Here is a 22,352-nt window from a genome sequence, read left to right on the forward strand (position 1 = left end):
ACCCCGAAGGCCACATGCTACAGGGTTCCTCATGTGTCACACTCCGCACAGTGCAAAACTGCAGTGATGGCATCCACATCCCCAGACGCCAGCGGCCGGGAGGCGGGGGAGAGGCACTGACTGCAAGGAGGCTCAAGGGAACTTTTGGGGATGACGGAGTTGTGTGTATTTAACCGTGATGTTGGCAAGGCAACTGCTCACACATGTCAACACTCAAAGAGCTACACGCTCGCAACTGGTGAATTTTGTTTTATGTGAATTATACCACAAATAAAGCAGATTTTAGAAATACTGAGTTCTTTTTCCTTACCTAGAGCTTAAGGTAGTAGCCCGTGCTGGCTGGTACTTGGAGAAATCACATAAGCTTGCCAGGCACTATCTGCCTCATTTGTACACTCCCCTGGCAGGGTGACTGTAAGAATGAAATCAGAAAGCACGCGTGCAACGCACAGAGCCGGGAACGATGTGAGGGTTCAGTAAACGTCTGCCTCTGCTCCCCTTCCTCAGTGTAAGTGACCGAAATGACCCGTAAACCTTCCAACCAGCAGGTCAGGGACTAGCCGGGGGACTCGGTAAAGCACTGAAATGCAGGGAGGACAAGGGACAGAGGCTGAGCACAGCCGGACCTGGAGGGCAGCCTGGGTGGGTGGCTGGGAAGCCTGGAATGTAGCTGCTCTGGGAGAGGGGCTGGCAGGAGTCGTGTGGGGGGAGCCCACTGTGGGCCAAAATGCTGCTGACTTGACGTTCTGCTCGAGGCCAGCCAGCTGTGGCCTCCGGCCTCTCATTTCCTCTACCTTAACGAGGGGTCATCCAAGTGCCTTCCCACAACTGCAGCCTCTCCCTACACGCTTGGGCTCAAATACAGAACTGGGCTGGAGAGAGACAAAGTCTCCTTTATGACACACTGTAATTTGTCCCTGCTGCCGTGGAGCCCTTGGGCTCTGTGAAATGGAACACAAGTTCCAGCAGTCCTCTGTCACTTCCCACAGGCGCCGGAACAGACAGAGCCGAGCTTCTGGTGAAATGCTATTATCATTATTTTTAGGAGGAAGATGGAGACGTGGGGGGGAGCGGGAGGGAGAAAAAGAGGAGGGATCCAAAAGACTTCTAAGAACCTTAAAATGCTTGGAAGCTAATCGTGCCCGTTCTTTATTATGTCTGATTTTACTCCAAAAGTTCTTAGTACACTTACCAGCCAAGACAGGGTTAGGTGTTGGCTCACTAACTGTAAAGGAGAGAATTTCCTCAATTTATTGTAGGGAGTTGGAACAAGGCTGAAGGTGGCCTTAAAGAGCATTCACAGGTCACCAAGATTGCCAGAGGCAGAATCAAGTGAGTTGTCAGTGGTGAGAGACAGAGGAGGGTAGAGAGCTAAGCTGAGATGACAAAGGCAGCTAAGGGAACACACGTGGGTCCTGCCTGTGGCCATTGTGACCAGCCAGGACAGCCTGGTAGCTGAGCAGCGTGTTCTTGCCTGTGCGATGCCTGTTTCAAGTGACAGTAACTCAAGTAATTCAGGTAACTCCCCAGACCCTGCCCCTGGCCCACCACCCAGTGATAAATCACTCACTCTCCCCAGGACACCTCTGATGAGATGCTTTACCACCACCTTACACTCAAATGGCTAATGCAAGTTCTTCCCCCAGACACAGCACAGGACATGAGATGACGTCAGCGCTGCTCTCTGAAAGCACCAGGCGAGGAAGCAACACAAAAGAAATCCTAAAGAGCAAGCGAGAGAGCAGTGGTACTGACAGAAAGAGGCCCTGTGTAGATGGAGAAGGGCAGAAATAAAAATGTGCAAATGTTGGTGGGACGACTAGAGGTAAAGGCATGGTGGGTGGCAAAAAAAGGTGAACGCGAAGGTCAGGTGAGGCCCAGACAGCAATGCCCAAATAAATGATGGAGTTGCAGAATCACCTCAAAGCTGCCCATGCTCTCAACAACAACATCCGAGGCTGGTGAACATTCAGTGGCCAGTGTGCGTGGTCAGTGGCTCCAAGATTTCTGGAGCTCAGTTACAATGACCTCACCAAACTGAAACAAGAACAGCAAGATATCCCGAGGGAGGTGACAATGTGGTCCAAAGGTCATACCTTTATGGCTCACAACTATAAGATTGTGGCCTAAATTCAATCTCCAAATGGCTATACTGTGTCTAAGGCAACCTGTGGCCAGTCAGCTGACCGGGATGGCAACCCTGGCTCTGGTCAACAATAATGGCTGGGGGAGGTGGCTCACACCTGCAATCCTAGAACCCGGGGGGAAGAATGCCTGAAGTTAAGAAGTCAAAAACAACCCGAACAAACCAAACAAAAAAACCCGGCCCCAACAAAAAAAAAAAAAAAAAACCAGACAAGGGGGGAAAACCCCGGAAGCCCAACCAACTGGGAAGCCGAAGCAAAAAGCCCAACTGAACCCAAGAAGTTGAAGGTGCAGGGAACCAAAAAGAACACAACGCAACCCAACAAAAACAAAAAAAGGAAAACCCGGCCCCAAAAAAAAAAAAAAAAAAAAAAAAAAAAAAAAAAAAGAACAATTAACGAACAATTAACAAGGAAAAAGCAAAAAGCCAAAGTGCTTTCCTTGGATGGCCCCATTTAATTCTCACAATTACCCTTATGAGTATTTCCTATTATTTTACAGATGAGGAAACGGGAGCTTAGAAAAGTTAAGTAACTTGCAAAATCATATTGCTGGCTGAATAACAAACATTTATTGAATGTTGGCTGTGTGGACACATGCAAGGGTGATCGGAAAGAGAGAGATGAAAGGCCGGCTGACAGACAGCTCCAGGATTATTCTTCCTAGGATTAAACTCAGGCCTTGCAGGCCTGTAGAAGGAAGCAGCGAGAGCCAGTGTAAAATAAGAGTGCTGCCTGTGAACAGAATGGCAGTGATAAACACTTATGACACCCTGGTTTTGTTGAAAGTGCAAGAAAAATAAGAATGCCAAGTCTCCATTCGACAGAGAAATGGTGTTGGCCCTGTCTTTAAATTTTCAAACTCCTAAAGAAAAGCTCCAGAGTGGGCAATGCCAGCTGCCTCCCAAGTCTAAAGGGTTTTCCTCTGGTATTTATGGAGTCAAGGTGTTCAGCTGGAGGAGAAGCGGGACACACGGGAGATCACGCACAGAGCGGGAGAGGTGCTTCTCAAATGCCTTTCCCTTGCATCTAACTCTGCTTTGTTTAAAGCAAGATCAGATTCAGCCATCTGCACTTTTACTTGCTGCCTGACGAAAACCAGATGCCAAATGTCTCCCAGCACTCATGGGGCCCTTTGCCCTTAGGAAAACAGTGTGAGTCAGCCAGGCAAAATGAATACAACACTTAACAAAGAATGTGTATACTTTAAGTGTCTAGCTCAGGACTGCAGAGCCTTTAAGAAAAGGCACATTTTGAATCTTTTGAGAGTGGGAAAGATTAAAAAGATGGGCTTTGCACCTCATTCTTGGGCAAGTGTGGAGGGCTGGAACTTTTTCCTGAAGCTCCATGTTTAGCCAGATAATTGAAATGTTCACCCTTGTCACCAGCACATACTAGCCACCCAAACATGCCCGTCTGCAGGCCACTTGGCCTGCTGGTGACCTGTGGAGAGAGTGGCCACCTCACCGGCACAGCTCATGAACAGGGATCCCCTCCCCTGGAAAGCTCAAGGGCCTTGGAAAGCCAGGATGTAACCTGTGCCCTGCAAAAACACTGGGAGTCCTAGAGGCAGAATGAAAGTCGGCTGGCAAGCTCCAGCCCATTCATTGCAGACCCCTGAGCACATCGAGTCAGAAGGAGGACAAACGTACCCTGAAGACCACACACCACCTGGGCCCGACACAAATGGCAGTTGGCAGTGCCACCCTGTTACAGAGTCAGACCTCACTTCCACCAGGACTTCCCAGCTGAAGGTGGATCAAAGTCCAATGCTGGAAGGACTACCTCCTCCTCTTCTGGCCACACCACCTGGCCTTGGCCAAAGGTTGCAATGGTAAGGGAGGAAGAGGGGGAACAGGGCTCCTCACTGGTCACTCCCCTCCACTCTCTGGCTAACACCAGTCACATGGCCCCAACCAAACCCCGAGGGAGACTGGGGGGTCCGGGGGAGCATGTGCAATCTGGTGAGCTGTTGTCTCTACCACCTCTCCTCAAGCCTTGGCCTCTCATTCCCAAAGTCTAGCCCAGTTTTCCGATGAGTTCAAGGTCTCGTTCCTTAGATCTTTCACATTACCTCAAAGCCCCAGCGACAAAAACCAAACAGCATCTTCCTAAAATCAATCCCCTCTCCTAAATTTCCATTTTTACTCCTCTTACACCAGTTATTTTATTCCTTTACAATTTTCCTTTGATATCTCCACCTCCCACACACACATTTCAACTCAAATCTGAATTATTCCACTGGCTTAAACTGGTCACTCGGCTTCTACTTTCTTCCCCTTCCAATTGACCTGGTACGCAGCTACCTAATCCTAATCCTCCTCCAAGGCCCACTTTCATTAGCTTCTCCCCTGCTCGAGAGCACGCAATACTTCCCCACTGCACACACTGAGTGCCAGCTTCTACACCCATCGTTTGAGGATCTGCCTCTGGATTAGTCAGGACATAATCTCCCCGTCTTCTGGCAGTGCCAAATCCACTCTTGTCTTCACAGGTTTGCTCACGCCATTCCCTTCCTCAGCAGGCCCTCCTGCTCTGCCCACATGCATCCTAATCCTACTTCAGGATCTGCTCCAAATACAATCTCCTCACTCAAATTTCTCCTACCAGCATACTTTCCCCTCTCTTTTCTGGCTTACCACAAGGCTAAGCGCTGGCTCTGAATAATATGCTTTTGGATGATAATCCGAAGTGTACTGTTGTATAAGAAATCCTATTTCATGCTCCTTTGAGAGAATGTCTAATATAGGTTGCCTTCAAGTGTAAGTTGTAGAAAACAACAACGCAACTGGTTTAAACAATGAGGACAAAACGTATGGAGGTTGGACTGCTCAGACGTCAGGGGCCTGGTCATCAAGGACCCTGGTTCTTCCCATCTTTTGCGCTCTGACAGCCCTACCAAACTTGCTTTCCTCAATGTGACAAGACAGCTGACTCCTTTCCAAGACTCTAGTGAAAGGAGCTGTCCCTTCTGTGTTTCCTTTTACAACAGAAGACGTTTTTCCCAGAATCTCCCAATAGACCTCTTCTCATATCTCAATGGCTGAAACTGTGCCACATGCCCACATCTAAACTCTAGGCCTCCATACTGGGCTTCGCTCAATCAGCATTTACCCGAGAGCTGGAAGCAGGGTCACTTTTCCTTGAGTGGTGGCGAGACGAGGCGTAGCATTCAACCAAACTGGCAGCAGGAAGAGAAAAGAATGGCTGTTGTCGGAACCAACCGTGTCTGCCATAGACAGGGACCAATATCATGGATTTGTGTCCCCCCCACCCCATGCACCACCTCCTTCCTGTGCTGGCACATAAGAATGCTCACCAAATAGCTGTGGAACTAGAAATTATCCTGTGGGTATGAGCAAACAGTGTGCATTATAATAGGGTAGTACAATTGGACATTTGTGCATAGAAACTGGAAAGAGGGCTATGATCAAACAGATGCAAAAGAGTTCTTAGCAGAGAAGGTTTGGGAAGCTCTGATCCAAGCCCCAGCCTGGGCCCGACTCCCAGTTCCACAAACAGGGAGCAGAGCCCAGGCCAGAGGGCTGGGCTTCTCCCAGCAGGGCCCAGCTGGGGCCTTCTCCTTAGTTCAACCCTTGCCTCTGATGGACCAGTGGTCTACAGCCCAGCTCACAACCCATCAGGCAGAAGTTCCAGGCACAAAAGAGGCTCACGATGAGGAATGTCGGTGCCTAACTAGCATCTGGGCCCATCACGGGCACGCGCAAATCTGCAGAATGAGTACATGAACTCATGAGCCCTCGTCTGGATGGCTCCTTCAGCTGTGCCAGTCCTTCTCCCCTCCCTCTTTCTGCTTCAGGCCAAACAGCTCTTATCCCTGCATTCCACATCAGCTCTCCAGCACACTCTCCCAGCTTCTCTGGGCTACTGACAGATAGCATGCCAGCCCCAAAATACACATGCCTCCACCTGAGGCTGGGAAACATACTAAGAACTGCATGGAAAATACACTGGACACAAGGCTCTCCAGCCCCACTGATGCCCCCTGTCTCTATCACACGTCCACAAATTTTAGCTATTTGAAGTTTTGAAATTCCTTTAAAATACCATAGCTGGAATTTCCTTGGCTACAGAAAACTGTTAAATGCAGCTTACTTTTATCCTTATGGGAGGCTTAAAAATAAATAAATAGATAAATAAATAAATAAATGCAGCTTATTTTAAGACCTCATTGACTGCGACATGCATTCAACATTCGATACATACTGACTGGGCAACCAGCAGGTTGAACCACATGACACTGCTGATATTTGACTGTTTTTGACCTACGAAAATGGCAATGTCTTACAGTGCAAACTGATCTTTACTCTGTGCCAGGCAGTGGGCTCAGGAGGGGCTTGGGACACCATGACAAACACCACAGACATAACCCCCAACCTGATGGAACGTACAGTCTAGTGTATTAAAGCATTAATTACAAAAGTACAATCTAGCTTCAGGACTGTAATTAATTATATATGGATTCATTTGTTTACTGCTTGACTTCTTTGCTAGCCTACAGGATGAGGATTATCTCTCCTCCAAACCACACACTGCCAAGCACATAGCAGAACACATTAGATATTTGCTAAATGTATTGATTTGTGTTACAACAGACAATTGCAGGTACTGTAGGATTTGTCAGCGAGATCTAACCTAATCTTGGGAGGTGAGGATCAGGAACTTCACTAACTTGGAATTTCTGATACTGCGGATAAGGTTGAGTTAGGTCTTCACAAAACAGGTCTTCATACTGCATATAAACTACTACCAGTACACATGGGGTTTCACAGGGACTATTGAAAATACTTAAGAGAACAAACCGTTTTCAAGCTCAATCTAGTATTTCAGAAATTCCATTTACATAAACAACTGGTGTGCTAACTGCAAATCATTCTTATTTCTACCATAAAGCAGGATCCCCCAAGGATCTTTATAAGGCTTTCTATTAGCCTAGTTTGAGTTACAGTATTTACTTAAAAGTAATAACAATGAAGTTCTTGAAAAATATTGATAATTCAGACATTTTACTAACTCGAACTAATCTTCCTCATTAATCTACATTGTTAGAGATTTTACCATCATATTAAGAGAAAATATCAAAGGCTGCACTTAGAGTAATGGTCACCAAATTCTTTCTTAGGACACCTTTGGTAGCAGGAACTTGAGCTAACATCAAAAGGTGGGTGGAAATAGAAAATAAGAAATGGCTAGGGGTGGTGGCTCATGCCTATAATCCTAGCATTTTGGGAGGCCAAGGCAGGAGGATCACTTGAGGTCAGGAGTTCAAGACCAGCCTGAGCAAAATAGTGAGATCTTGTATCTACCAAAAAAAAAGAAAGAAAGACAAAGTAGCAGGGCATAGTGGCCTGGACCTGTAGTAGAGGCTGAGGTGGAAGAATCGCGTGAGCACAGGAGTTTGAGGTTGCACTGAGCTGATTACAGCACTGCACTCTAGTCCAGCCAACAGAGCAAGACCCCGCCTCGGAAAAAAAAAAAAAAACACAAAAGAAAGAAAATAAGAAATGACAACTCGAAGAACAACTGCAATCCAATTTAGTCCAACAGATGACATACATATGAAGTCAAATTCAAATTATAAGCACAGAACATGAAAATTTTAGCTCTTGAACCACTGATCTTTTGATTAATCTAATACCATCTGAGGAAAAATGTCAGTGAACAGCACTGACCAGCAGGCCTCTTGTCTATTTTGCAGCATCTCCCTGAGAGCCAGCCCTGGACACACACTGAGGAAACATCAATGGGCTCAGACAGTATCTTCACGTGTGTCTGGTCTGTCGTTGTTCTCCGTACCAGCATGGAGAGCTAGTAACACACTGGTCACATTCATAGAACATCTTGAACTCTCTTGACATGGCAAATGAACAGCAGGCCCTGTCCCCATGCCAAAAGCCAACAAAAACCTGTCACCAGCAAGGAGGCCTCCCGGTCTCTCCAAAGGATGCCAAAGTCCCCGTCCAGCGTCCCTTGCAGAACCTCACAAATCTCTTGGATGTAGGCAGGATGATCTCGGGCTAGGGCAGATTACACTCTGAATGTCTTAAGAGATTAGTTACTTAAAATCCCCCACATGACTTCAGTCATCCCTATCACAGATCACAGAGTAAAAGCCTACTTGATTAAAGCTGAATGCCTATACATTTGCAAAACGGAAAATATGCAGAAGAAAACAAGAGTCAGATTACTGACGGGCACAGCACCAGCTCTAGGATGTAAATGACAGACAAGGAGGCACATATCATTCTACCGTATTCACCATAAATACCACAATCCCCAGGGCCCTCATATTTACTTACTTTCCCCCAAAGCAGAGACTGAATCTGGCCTTATCTTCAAATGAGGCCCCGCTCTCCCCAAATTCCAAATGTGGGAAATGGCGGCTCTTCTGCGGTGGGGGTAAGAGTGGGAAGGCAAATGTTTGTATTGTGCAATGTTTTAATTAAAACAAAGACAACGTGCACCAGAGTCCCTCTCTCATCTCCTGCTGGGGCACCTTCCAGCCCTCCTTCCACTCTCCCCACCAAGGCTACCGCAGTCTTTCCTCAACTCCAGGACAATTCACCTTTGAAATAAGAGGACAGTGCACGAGATCTGCAAAGATGCTTCCAAAATGAACTCGGGTTTGGAGGTGCATGAGTTCTCCATCGCCTTTCTCCCTTCTAGAAGCCCCCTGTTCCGAGGCACTACCAGCCAGAGCGGCACTGGAACACCCAGCTAGAGCCCATCATCTGCTCCAACAGAGGGAAGGAGAAAGGGCAGAGTGCTCAGAATGTGATCTTGCTTCCTAGTCGTGAAATACCAGAGGACAGACAGCAAAACTGTTCAGCAAGCTACCTTTTGTACTGAAACATCAGACAGCATTATTAAACTGTTCGGCAAATCATCTCTAAATAGTGTCATAAAGGGCTGTCAAGTTTGGGGCGCACCTGGAATGAATATCTGCACAATCACTCCTCACACTAACAAACGTGTCCATCTGTGAAGCAGAATTCCCAACAGACCACCGTCTCCAAACTAACACCAAACCACTGCCAAACAAAAGTGATGAGGAAAACCAGAAAGGCCTCCAAGACTGCCCCTCACTGAGCTGATACAGCAGCTTCTGGAAAACAAGCCCCAACATTGGTGAGGGCCCTGGGCTATGTCCCCTCAGCTCCCTTTCCACGGCTCCCTGAGAGGAGTCACACTGCAGGTGTGGGGAGGATGAATCAACCTACCAGCACCACACCCCAGTATAAGGATCCTCAGGAGAAAGCTCAGTACAGATGCTGTCTCCTATCTGGTGGGAAGTACGTGATTTTTTGTATTTCTATTTCTCTTTGCTCTGGCTTCCTAGAAATTCAGAGCCAAGAATGAAATTCCCAATTCCCATAGATAGACAACATCCCCAGCGGTTAATAAGGACATTCCACATATCCAGGACTCAAGATATTTGCGTATTTTCAAGAGAAAGAATTTGCCCTTTACTGCCCTTCGACATCCCCTCACCTCCCCCTCAGGCCCCCCCAGCACTGGTACTCATGTCTTATTCCTAAAGGGCCCTTCAGCAGGGCCGCCCAGGATATTGGCAATTCTCTGTAAAGAAGAGCTGAGAACAAAACAGGAAGAAAGGATGTCAGGTAATAGCAAAAAAAAAGACCTACCTTAGGGATGAAAAAGACTTCCCTAATGTCAGAGAGTTTTTAATTAATTGTTCTATTTATTAAAGATTAAAAATACATAACAGGTGACTACTTCAAATGTTCGTGGTGATTTTAACTTCTCATTCTGTGGCATGAGATAACAGAACAATGAGTGCTTGCAGGAGGCCATCAGATAATCTGTTGAACAAACTTCTTAGGACAGTATCATTAGTAGGTTCTAACAGGACAAGGGCTACTTCCAGTGGTCTCCGGACAGGTGGTAGAAGGGCAAACCCTGATGTTTAAGAAAGGTTGACTATGATATGTGAATCTACCAACCATCTCTCCAAAACAGCAACTATTTTAAAAATCAGGTCTAAAGGTGAACCATCCAGGAAACCTGCTTTTGTTCTCAGAGGTTTTAAAGAAAGTCAGACCAGTGAACTTGAGAATAACCCAACACTTTAAAATGATAATCTTTTTACAGCAATAGCTATTTCTGTAGGGATAGAAAAAAAAAATTTCTCTTACTTTGGGTTAAAGTCTTAAATGCAGAGCTGGTAGCTAGTAGTAACCTTAGAGGTTACTCTAGTTCAGTTAATTCTAAATGGAGGAATCATTTGGGAATTGAAAAGGCAGGAAAACTTTTCATTTTTTTCTAGTCTATGAACAAACAAGAACACTTGACTGAAATGGACACAAGACCCAGTGTTTATGGTTGTCTTCTTAACAGGTTTTAAATGGGCTTCATTTTAATTTAATGTAATTTGAAAATTACAGAAAAATAGTCAATAAAATATGAATGTGCTTAATTTGTTAAATGTATGGGCTTTTTTAAAGAAAATATTCAGAATAAACTGGTCAGTTATTCTCATTAAATACATTAAAATTTAAGAGTAGTATTTTTATTATAACTCTTGCTCTCCTGATTTAGCAAGACAAAATTATTCTGTTATATAGCTATTGAATGAGGCTCACTACTCCCCAATGATTTCACAAATTACAGCTTCAACTAGCTATAAAATAACCAAATCAGTTCTGATATGGCTATAAAATTAAGCCTGAAAAAATAGTGAAGTAAATCACCCCTTTAAAATCAAGTCATTGAATAATATGTTCTGTATGATTCTACTTATGTCAAAAAAAAAATCTGTATTTGTGTGAGTACATACATAGAAAAGGGTCTGAAAGAATATATATCAAGCTGTAAAGGACATATATCAAATTCAATAAGGAGAATGGGACAAAGAGGGAACTTACACATTTTATTTTCTATATTCTTAAAACAGAATTATATTCACTGTTACCTCTGTCAAAAAATTAAAATTCAAAAAATAAAGCAAACAAATATAAGCTGTTGTCTAAAGTTGAAACCAGTATCTCTTTATCTTACTTTTAGATATAGAAGTATAAATAAATACTTTACCCTAAAGCATTTTATTGGCTATTTTAAATTACAACTTAATTCAAATCTTTGTTGAAAATCAAGATTTCTTTTTGGGGTTGTTATACCTAAGAGTTTGTAAAATTTCATTCTCTGAAAGTCTTTTAAAAAGGGAGTGATTATATCTAGCTGGGGTAGGGCAGGTTTGGTCTGACCTGCAGCAAAAGATGGTTGCTCAACTCCGGATCTCCTTTTTCTCTCCCTGCTGAAAGTGTATTCTGGCAAAGTCAATCAAGGTCATCAATGCAAACAATTAATAGGCAAATACCACCTACATTATCCCAGGTCCCTAAAGCAGCACTTGGGGTTGTTGGGAAGCTCTTCACCTTTGAGATTTCGAAAAACACCTAACAATGACACCCCTGTCCCTAAACTGCAGATACAGGGCTAAGGGACCTAACAGGTCAGGCACATGTGTGCTTCGGTCATCAGAGCACCAGACTAATCTTGCTTTAGTTGGACTACACCAAGTGTGAGTGGTCATGCTCGTTATCACGTGGGAAGAACAGATTAATTACTACTTAATCAGGGCTGTCTGGGGAGCAGAAGATTTCGAAATATGGGGCTGCTAGGGAAAAGGGAGTGAATGAAAGGGGTCACTGAGAAGGAGGAGTTGGAAGCCCACCTCATGCCACAGGTGCACCCAGGGCCCTGCTGAGAGCAGAGACAGTGCTCTCAGAGTTGCCGTCAAAAAGGAGGCCGAAGACTGTGCTCTGGAGTATCGGACAATGGATGTTACAAGCAAAAACAGAATTAAATACACAAAAATAGCACCAACTTCAGGCAAGCCTGGGCAAACTCTACTAAATTAAAGAAAGGTAATCAGAAAGAACACACAACTAGTATCAGATTTTTTTCCCTGTTGCAATAAAGAGAAGGCCTGGGACCTAAGGGCTGATATGACACCACTAGAAAGAGGAAGAAGACATCACTAGGAGACTGGACACAGGTTTCTGTGAGTTCACAGTTTTGTTAGAATGTCTTTGTTCTGATTATGTTTTGAAGGATACACAGAACAGGTACAGGAACAGGGCCAGCCTTCACTTCCACCTCTGGACCACCCCCATCTCCAGTAATGCCTCCTGCCATTCCTGGCCACTTGTCTCAGTGGTCTTCCAGAATACTCACTCACAGCTTCCTGGTATCTTCCACCTGTCTCTGGCCCAAATCCCCAGTCCTCATGCCAACTGACCACCCCAATTCTTACCAACCAGCACCATTAGGGTCACCAGCCCACAGACACTCAGGCTTCTCCACCCCTTTAGAAGTCTCAAAGCAGCCCCATGTGCCCAGGGTATCCTCCACCCCACAATTCCGCCAGGATGACACACTCCTATTACTTAAAAATGCATAAAATTCCAGCTCTTCCAGAAAGCCTTCCCAGACTGACCACTCACAATCAACTCTGGCCTCATCCATCTCCCAGATAGATAATTCCCTTCACTCCTGCTACACTGAAAACAAGAACAAACTTGCCTAGCCTCCTCTCCCCAGGTAGACACCAGCCTCAGAGAACACATCATGCCAGTGTCTTCCTGTCCATTTGCAAATTGGTTTACTGTTTGTGTCGCTGCTAGCCTTAGATGACCATCTCCTAGAGGACAGGGGTAGGGCGGTGTTCAGCAGAGCCCCAATCACCTGCATGATGGGCAATGGAGTATTCCAGGGAATTTAATTACAGGGTTAGGAAGAAACTTTGCTTCAACTCTCATTATTATAAAGCCTATTATAAAGCTTTTCAAAATACATCTGACCACTTTCCAGCCTGGGTAGAGTTAATATAATTCAATCTTTGATTTAGGATCTTGCAGTGCCCCAGGCTCATCATTCTCCTCTGCTACTATAATTATAGATGTGGAAGACATAGAGACTGGGCTGACGATTGCTTGGAAGCTAATTTCGAGAATAAATCCTTGCTACTGCATCTTTTGATTTTTGTCCTTCTGAAGATATTCAAAAATAAAAACAAAATCCCACTTAACTGAGGATTCCAGTAAAGGGAGGTCCACTGCCATGGTCTTTGTTAAGTGCCTGCCCCTGTGGCCCACAATTAGTCTCTTAATAAAGGGTTCTTGATGAGGGAATTTGCAACATGTGATTTTCTACAAATATAAGCTTGATTTTGAAGCAACCACTGATTTCTTTGAAAATGGGGGAGGCGGGGCATTCACACATAGGTGTTCTAAATTTCCTTAAATTAAAAACACCAATACTTTACAAGGAATAGCTGTGCTTACTCTGAAGCAGTAAGGAAACAGGTGTCCACTCACGGCAAATGAGGAACTCCCAAAGGAACCTAAAAATTCTAATCAAGGAGTCATAATTCAGGATGCATGGGGCAGCCAAGGCAAGGGACCATCAGAGGCCAGCAACTGGAGCCACTTCCTCCGGTTCCCAGGCCTGTGCTCAGTGGAAGTGGTCTGGGCTCTAGGGACCCCATCTAAGCCTAAATCCCAAACTCATTATAATTTAAGCCAATTCTCTGTGACTGCATCCCACGTGAACCGCTCCTTAAAACCAACGACAGTCATTTCTCCAGTCCATAAGAGGCCACTCCACCATTACAAGGACTGCTGACTCTGTATTACCAGGACTCCAGTGGGAATAGAATGCCCATTTCTGGAAGCTCAGCCCAAGTTCTCTTCCACAGGGTTTTCCCCAACAACTACCTCTTATACTGAACTTTACTTTGAACTTTGTAGGAGTCTATGGATAGAATTCAGAAGGAATGTGAATTAGAATGGGGGGGAAAATCACATCTTTATTATCACTGGCCTCTAGGTGAACTAACCATCCCTTTTATTATGAATATAAGCAACCACCACAGTAACATCTCCAATACTTGTGATCTGTTACAACAGCAATCACACATACTTTCATATCACATCATAGTTGATGTAGATAACTCAAACTATCGTTACACTCATCGCTATACCAAAATTACAATGAATTGTTAGACCTGCCATTGGATTTTGTTATTTCAGTTAATAAATTAAGCATATTGCTATATCATAAATTTGTTTTTCACATTTTGATAGCTATATATCAATATAATTGATTTCCTTTGTTATCCTATGTATTTTTATTTATGCATTTTTAAATGACACGCTCGGGGGGCCAGGCGCAGTGGCTCACGCCTGTAATCCTAGCACTCTGGGAGGCCGAGGTGGGCAGATTGTTTGAGCTCAGGAGTTGAGACTAGCCTGAGCAAGAGCGAGACCCCGCCTCTACTAAAATTAGAAAGAAATTAATCACCCAACTAAAAATACATAGAAAAAATTAGCCAGGCATGGTGGCGCATGCCTGTAGTCCCAGCTACTCAGGAGGCTGAGGCAGAAGGATCACTTGAGCCCAGGAGTTTGAGGTTGCTGTGAGCTAGGCTGATGCCACGGCACTCACTCTAGCCCGAGCAAAAGAGTGAGACTCTGTCTCAAAAAAAAAAAAAAAGAAAATGACATGCTCGGAAGGGGTCCATAGGCTTCACCACACCACCAAAAGCACCTATGACACAAAAAACGTTAAGGACCCCTGTTTGGTGGAGTAAAGGAGCAAGCTAGACAATCAGACAAACTTGGATTCAAATTTAAGCACTACAAATTTTCAGCTCTTTTCCTTTGAACAAAATTACTTAATGTCTCTGAGCCATGAATTTCCTCACCTTGATCAAGGAAGCCAATACAGAAACAACACCTACCTTGTGAAATCATTCACTCATCAAAAAATTAACTGAACACCTGCTTACTTTGTGCCAGGCGCCAGGCTGAGTTCTCAGCCACAGGGGTGACTGTGACAGTCTTTAAGCATTTTATACCGAAGGTCATGCTCTGTAAAGTGGTCAGCACAGTGAATGGCACATAAGCACTCTAAACATTATAGTACTCACTGATAAAATGACAACATACCGTGTTTAATTATATGCTGATTTAAGTTACTTCCTACAAAACAAATGTTGGTTTCAGACTCACACCTTCCTAACGAGCCTTCTTAGTGGCTGGAGGCTGGGCCTCAGGCTCACAGAGGGGGCTTGTTAGATGAAAGAATGCAGGATTTCAAACCAAATGGTCCTGGCTTCAAAACCCTGCTCTGCAACTTACTAACTTTGTGACTATGGCAGAGATCAGTAGCTCCCCCCGCCCCCAAATCTTTCCCCGCAGTAACAGAATCTCAAGTTTTTGTCAAGGCACACGGACACGCAAAATAAAGATAATATTTCCCAGCTTCCCCTGCAGCTAAGTATGGTCATATGACCAAGTTCTAGCCAATAGGGATGTAAGCAGAAGTAACATGTGTAACTTCCAGGAAATATCCTTAAATTAAGGATATTCCCTTCATCAGCCCTTTTCTTCCTCTCTGATGGCTGGGGCTAGAATAGCCACCTTGGACCATAAAATGCTCTTGGGAATTTAGGGCATGCACACAGAACAAGCTAGAAGGAGCTTGGGGCCCTAACACTGCAGAGCACCACATCAACCTGGTCAGTATTCTATGTCAGGCAAGTTACTTAACCTCCCTAAACCTCAATATCCGCATCTATAAAGAGGCAATAATATAAGGCATTTATCTTGCAGGGTTGTTTTGAAGACTGCATGGTACAGGGCTTGGCTCACAGTAAGGGCTAGAGTTAGGAGAGTTGATATTGCTACTGTTACCGCAGTAATAGCAGTACTGCCGAAATGAAAAACGCAGATTGGGACATGTTAACACAGCCCTGGATGCCCAGAGGTGGCTCAATGATTCTCACAGTTAAAAGGCATCCTAGCTGGTCTAGTCCCCCTGACAAGAATTCCAATTCCTTTCTCCAGCACCCTTGTCAAATAGTCCCCAGGAAAGGGAAGTGCACTATCTCTGGGATAACTGTTAGGACAACGGTAGTTGTTCCTCCAGAAATTATGATCCTCATCCCCTTCCTTCAGAACCCTTCTCCCCACTGCTCCAAACCACCTCACTTCTCTCCTCTGCCTCTTCTTTCTCTTCTGCCTTTGATCACCCCAGTCCTGCCTCTAAGGTCACACACAGCAGTACATCAAAGTTTCTTTCAATCTCTTTCTGAAGCACCCTCTGGCCTCTCTCCTAAGAAATCTTCCCTAACTAACTGAGAAGTAAGTGATCGCTTCCTCAGTCCCATCCTATTCCAACAAGAGACTTCCCAAACTACAAATGAACTTCTCTCCCACTGGAGGATAACACAAATGGTCATTAGCTATCTACAGGTTCTCCTGTGTTGATCCAGAGATGTCCCAATCTCCTGCATTTTTCATTGCTAACACTTTTAAAGCCATTTCACCTTGTTTGCAATATTAGCACTGGTCTGGGAGGTATAACTTTTCATGGCTACACAACATCACAATGTGCTTTATGTGTCTAAAGTTTATATTCATCTTTCCTAGTTATTCCCCTCCTGTTCTTTCAGATACAAATCCTATTCTCTCTCCCACACTGTTGTCATCTTCCCATGTCACTGTCACTCATGCAGGCTGCTCCCAGGCACAGGCAGAGCCCCAACCACCTTCTCTCTCCCTCTTCTTCACACTCATACTGCATTCACACCAGCTCCTACTCTCTCTCTAATGTTCTGCCTCTCTGGCTCTATCTTACTCTCAGTAGTGAAGACTTTACTACCTCGTGGCTCAACCAGACCGAGACTTAAGTGGCTTTGGAATTGGAACAAGGGTTGTAATAGCAGCCAATGGCTTCCAAGTTGGGTGGGGCACTCAGGGCTACAACAGAAGGAAACGAGACACAGTGGTCAAGAGGGCAGGTACAAAGCCATGTAGCTTCAGGAGGACAAAGACATGAGCAGAAATCAAGCCAGGCACAATGGCTCATGCCTGTAATCCTAACACTCTGGGAGGCTGAGGTGGGAGGATTGCTTGAGGTCAGGAGTTCAAGACCAGCCTGAGTAAGAGCAAGAACCCATCTCTACTAAAAATAGAAAAAATTAGCCAGGCATGGTGGTGCATGCCTGTAGTCCCAGCTACTCGGGAGGCTGAGGCAGGAGGATCACTTGAGCCCAGGAGTTTGAGGTTGCAGTGAGCTGATGACACCACTACACTCTACCTGGAGCAACAGAGTGAGACTCTGTCTCAAAAAAAAAGACATGAGCAGGAATCAGTACTCCAACAGACAGAAAAAGAGATACCTGATCCAAATCCTAGACATTGGCAAAGGAAGGGAGTGAAAAAGCACCAGTCTGTGATGTCAAGGGAGCTGCATCTCAGAGATCTAGCCTGTGTACTCCCTCACACATTGTCACAGGATTTTCTAATTCAAATTGCCATTTCTGGAGGCTGGCACCCGTGTCAATCTCACTTTGCGGAGCACTTAGCCTCATCCAACTTTTTACAAACAGAATTTTATTCCAGGCATGTGACTCACATGGGCTTAAAACCTTGGGATTCTTTGCTGTTTAAATTCATACTACACATTAATTCACATTACACAGCAAGAGTGCTGACGAATCAATCAGACCACACGAGACAGCAAGCAGGAAATAAGCCCCCAACATGGTCTTTGTTCCCTCCCTAAATACCTTCTGTTTCTCCCAGGTTAAGAAAGTGGTAGCAAGGCCTCCTTCCCTGCCACAGTGAGAGCCACCAGGTGATGGGAAAGATGAGGTTCCCCAGCAGGCTCAAAATCAGGCAAAGATTAACATGCATGTCCACTGTTCCAAAGCTTCCTGCTTTCACCTGCATCTGGCCTTCTGCCACTGTGCCACCTTAAGGCCACCTTCAGGCTTATTTTTCTCCAGGGCACCTGTTTGCATACGAAGGTGGGAGTGGAGGGAGGATGACAGCACCTGCGGGTGCCAGGGCGTGGGCTCCACTCCACAGGGTGGCTCAGAGAGCGAACAGCAGGAGGACCAGCAGGCAGCCTTACATTTCTTGAGCAGCCAGAAGAAACAAAAGGCACAAATGTCACATTCTCGTTTTCCCATTGGTGGTTCCTTCTCCTACTCCGGGCCTCACCCTTCCACTCAGCCCTCTTTCCCTCCTTAGCTACACACCCCACCCCACGCCCAAGCCTCCCCAAGGGCTTTCCTTGTTTGTGTCCTTTTGATTCCACATGAATCACTAATTGCTGATTTAAACCCAGACACTAAGTGAATGACAAATACAGTATAACAAATACAGACACAATATGAAGACTGGCAAATGGAGAGCTCTCTGCCTTCTTGCCTCTGCTTGAGCATACAGGAGACACTGTACCCTAATCCGCAGCTGAGCAGAAGACTGACTAAACCTGCTGCCAGACTGGGTGTCTGTGTGTGCTGGGCGGTGGGGGCACTGACACTAATGAACTCACATACTGGTTCTCTAACAGCCACGCACGGAATTACCTGAGGGCGCTGAAAGACAGATACCCCAGAGAGTCTGGTTTCATTGGTCTGGGATTGTCACCTGAACATTGGGATTTTTAAAAGCTTCCCTCAGTGATTCCAACATGCATCCAAGTTTGAGAACCACCGATTGAGCGTATTTATTCTGAGTTTCAGACATTATTCAAGGCAGTCAAGTCATATAGAATGCCTTATATCCTTTAATTGTCATGCGAGCCCTTGGATATTTTATTGAGATTTAGATATCAATCACGGTGAGGCTGGGATTGGAACTCAGGTCCTCTAAGTTCCAAAGTCCATTCTCATTTCACACACTTGGTAACTCTTGCAAGGATGGAAACAATGCACAGAAGCAACAGATCACAAATAAATTCCCTAAGTGCAAGAAATGTAGATTTGGAGATACAAAAACAACAGGCAGCGGTGACAACCCTTCTGAGAGCAAAGAACCGAGCCATACAGAGAGGGCAGAGATGTGAGGTCTGAGATGAAGAAAGAGAACACACCAGATCCTGGCTAGTGAGTTTATCCTGGACCTGAGATGCGTTCTAAGATACCACACTTAAGACTGTGCTCAATGGCATGAAAAGAATGGACAAGTGCTGAGCAGAGGAAGGACCCTTCACTGGAAAGGGAATCCTTCAGAGAGGGGTCAAAGGTTCTCATCTCCGGGCCATAGTTTCTTCTTCCTACTCTAAGCATTTTGATCTCTACTGGGGGCACAAAAACTGATTCTCACGTTTCTCCCACTAGGCAGCTTCAATTTCTCCAGCCTCTCTTCCTCCTAGAACTATGTCTGAGCATCCTTGTTGAGGAGGCACATGACTAGTTCCCTCAAACATTTCTAGCCTACAGACCACTTAGATGAGCAAAGCATCCCTTCAACCCCCATCCCACATACTCCTACTTCTCCCTCAAAAAAAAAAGACACCATCATTATCACCAAACCAACTTTCCCAACAGAGTGGGAATCATGTTGCCACTTCCGATAAGGAATTAATGCAGGCCAACACAGAAGTGAAAATGTTGTAGCATCCATGTTTGTCATATTAAAAGAGGCCATCCCACAATCCACATGAAGTCCACGGATATGCAGATGGGGGACCCTACCCCAAGGCCAGGACAGGCACCTTAGGGGTAGCAAATGTTTCTCATTAAAGGCAACAAACAATATTCCACCATTCCTCCTGAGTCAGAAATGGGCCCTTTGGTACTCTTTGCCAACCTGTGACACACGCTGCCTCCTGGTGCGCCCAAAGCCTAGTGTTGATTGGAAAGGACCACAAGGAATTACAGGAACCAAAGCAGGTTAAACTTTCCCATCGATCGCACTGATAAGCAGAGCCACTTACCCAGCACAGCCAGACAGCTCAGCACTGGGAAAAACCACTTCATGTCGACAGCCTCAAGGAGACACAACACAGGGCGCTTCCTCTTCTCCAGCTCTTAATCTCGCATTTCTGGCAATCCACTTATAGCTCCAGAGAACAGTTTTGGAAATAGAACTTAACTCAGAAAACAGGAACAGATTAAAGAGAAGAGATCAGAAGGAGAGAGGTGGGGGGATGGGGGAGGCGTGGTGGCATGTGTTAAAACTCCCCTATGCCACAGGAAGGGTCCAGAACAATTCTGAAGGCGCTCTAGGCTTCTGCCTCATCGTGTGCCTTGCAGTTTCCACTGCGATTGTAGACTGTGGTGGATTAATCCTCAAGGAAAAGGGGGAAAAAAGACTGAGAGAATCCTTTCATCCACTAATTATACAGAAATGTCCTTGGCTTCCCAGTGAAGGTGTCTGTGACGTCCCTCATTCGGATTCCCCAAAAGGAACAAAGCAGGTTTTGTCAAAACCTTTGATGGCCAAATCACCCTGGCTGGCACCAAATGTTTTGGTTTCTTCCTCAAAAAGTCCGTCTCCATCCATGGTGGTAGGTCACGGAGCCGTCACCTGCCCCACACCTGCCCAGGACACATGAAGCAAGTTGGCGTTCGGCATCCTTGAAAGGGTCCCAAAGTGCCAGCAGATTCCTAAAGCAAACACAACTGAGATTTATCAAAGGCAAACAAAACAGCCACAAAACCCAGACCGGCTGAGCGCTGAGCCGGTCCGGACACCTGGGTCCGGTTCCTGGACCGGGGCGGTCAACCTCTGCATTCTGACCTTGGGAAGACGCTACCTTTCCCTCCGCCTCAGTTTCCCTGCCCAAACTGTAGGAAGCCCGATTGTTCCTGAAATACTTTCTCCAAATGCTCCACTCCTGGGAATTCCCACCGCCTCCCACCGAGCCCCAGGGCCGCGGATAGCCCCACCCTCCGCCGGGGCAAATCGGGAAGGTCCAAGGTGGGGCCGCGACTCCCGGGTTCCACCGCCGGCCCCCGCCCCGACCGTGGGACTTCCGCGCGCGCCGCGTCCCAGGTGGCCCTGCTATTGTTTTACCTTCCCGGGTGTTTATTTTTCGCTGACTGGAAAGAAAAGAGACCTAGGAAGAAGGGAGCCGCGGGCTCCGCTTTCCGCTGCCAGAGCGCGCTCGCCGCGCGCCCGCCGGCCAGGGGAGGGGTCTCGGGCCCGACCCCGAGCGCAGCCGGCGCCGGGCCCGCGCCACCCTCCCTCCTCCCTCCCCCGATTCCCGGCTCCCCGCGCTGCCGCCCCCTCCGCAGCGCCGCCCGCGCCCCCGCCGGACCCTGACCTCGCCGCCCGCCCTCGTCCTCCGCGCGTCCGTCCGTCCGTCCGCTCGTGGGTCCCCGCGCACGCCTCAGAGGACGCGCCGCTTCCTCCTCTCCTCCCGCAACGGCACCAGCAGCCGTGCTCCGGCCCCTCCCGAGTCCCCGCCCCTCGGGCTCCAACCCGGCCGGCTGCACCGGGCGCGGCGAGCGCGGGGCGAGGGCGGCGGCCTCGGAGAGCGGCCCGCCCCCGGCCCCGCCCCCTCCCACCGTCGCCGGAGGCTGGGGGCCGGGCCCGGGGCCGGGTGGGGGCACGCGAGCGGCCAGGGGCACCAGGGTTCCTGGGCAGAGCTGGCATGGGGGCCACACAGCCTGGAAAGTTAAGCAGGGGTTCACCCGCAGACTCCGGGCCGGCTGGCGAGATGGGCAAGCCCTTGCCAAAGCCCAGCAAAGGACCCACAAGCGTGAAGCGGATGGCACAGTGGTGCGTCCTTTCTCCAAGAACAAAAACAAAGCCCTTTGCCGGCGACTTGAAGCTGTTTATGTAGTGGAACCCCATATTGCACTTGATTTCTGGGTAGAATTTGGACTCTGGAAACAGCCTACCTTCTGACCCCTGTTCCTCCACTTCCTAGCTGTGGACCTTGGCCAAGCCACTTAAGCGCTCCCTGCCTCAGTTTCCCCATCTGCTATATGGGGTAATAACCCCTACTTAATAGGATTATGTGAGATTTCCATGACATACTTGTAAAACATTTAGAATGGTGCCTGATAGATACATCGTAAGCAGTTAGTAAATACAAGTTATTGTTATTTTATGATGAACAATCCTATCAAGCAAGTGCTTTTTATTTTTTGCTTATTTTTTATTATACCGTATTTCTACTGTAGCAAGTGCTTTTCCATTCATACTTATCCAACACACGCAACTTGGTGGGTAAATATGGTCACAGGTAATTAAAGCAGAATAGGACAGTCCTGCCCTCACAGAGTTTGCAGTCTAGTGGGGACACAGACAACTAAACAGGTATGACAAGAAGAGTACGAAGTATTAAGAAAGCATATACAAGGCTCCAGCCCTGTGTTATTGGGGGGAGGGAGGAAGAGAAGGAGAGTTTGGTCAG

The 22,352-nt window shown here is 46.6% G+C and overlaps 1 protein-coding gene across 2 annotated transcripts in view; it reads right to left on the reverse strand.

Annotated features, from left to right (window-relative positions):
* Positions 1–21,397, reverse strand: part of IGSF3 (immunoglobulin superfamily, member 3) — a 93,456-nt gene extending 72,059 nt beyond the window's left edge. Inside the window, exons 1-2 of one of the 2 annotated variants that reach the window (XM_012658474.1) lie at positions 21,255–21,397; positions 19,923–20,595 (exon numbers count right to left, since the gene is read on the reverse strand). In XM_012658474.1, coding sequence (XP_012513928.1) covers positions 19,923–19,965 — 43 coding nt within the window. In that variant the 5' untranslated portion in view covers positions 19,966–20,595; positions 21,255–21,397. Of the gene's footprint in view, positions 1–19,922; positions 20,596–21,254 lie in introns of those variants that run through there. The other variant, XM_012658473.1, reaches the window with a different exon arrangement.
* Between the last annotated feature and the right edge of the window lie 955 nt (positions 21,398–22,352).

Source organism: Propithecus coquereli, unplaced genomic scaffold (genome assembly GCF_000956105.1).
Source record: "Propithecus coquereli isolate 6110/MARCELLA unplaced genomic scaffold, Pcoq_1.0 Scaffold589, whole genome shotgun sequence".
NCBI classification, from domain to species: domain Eukaryota; kingdom Metazoa; phylum Chordata; class Mammalia; order Primates; family Indriidae; genus Propithecus; species Propithecus coquereli.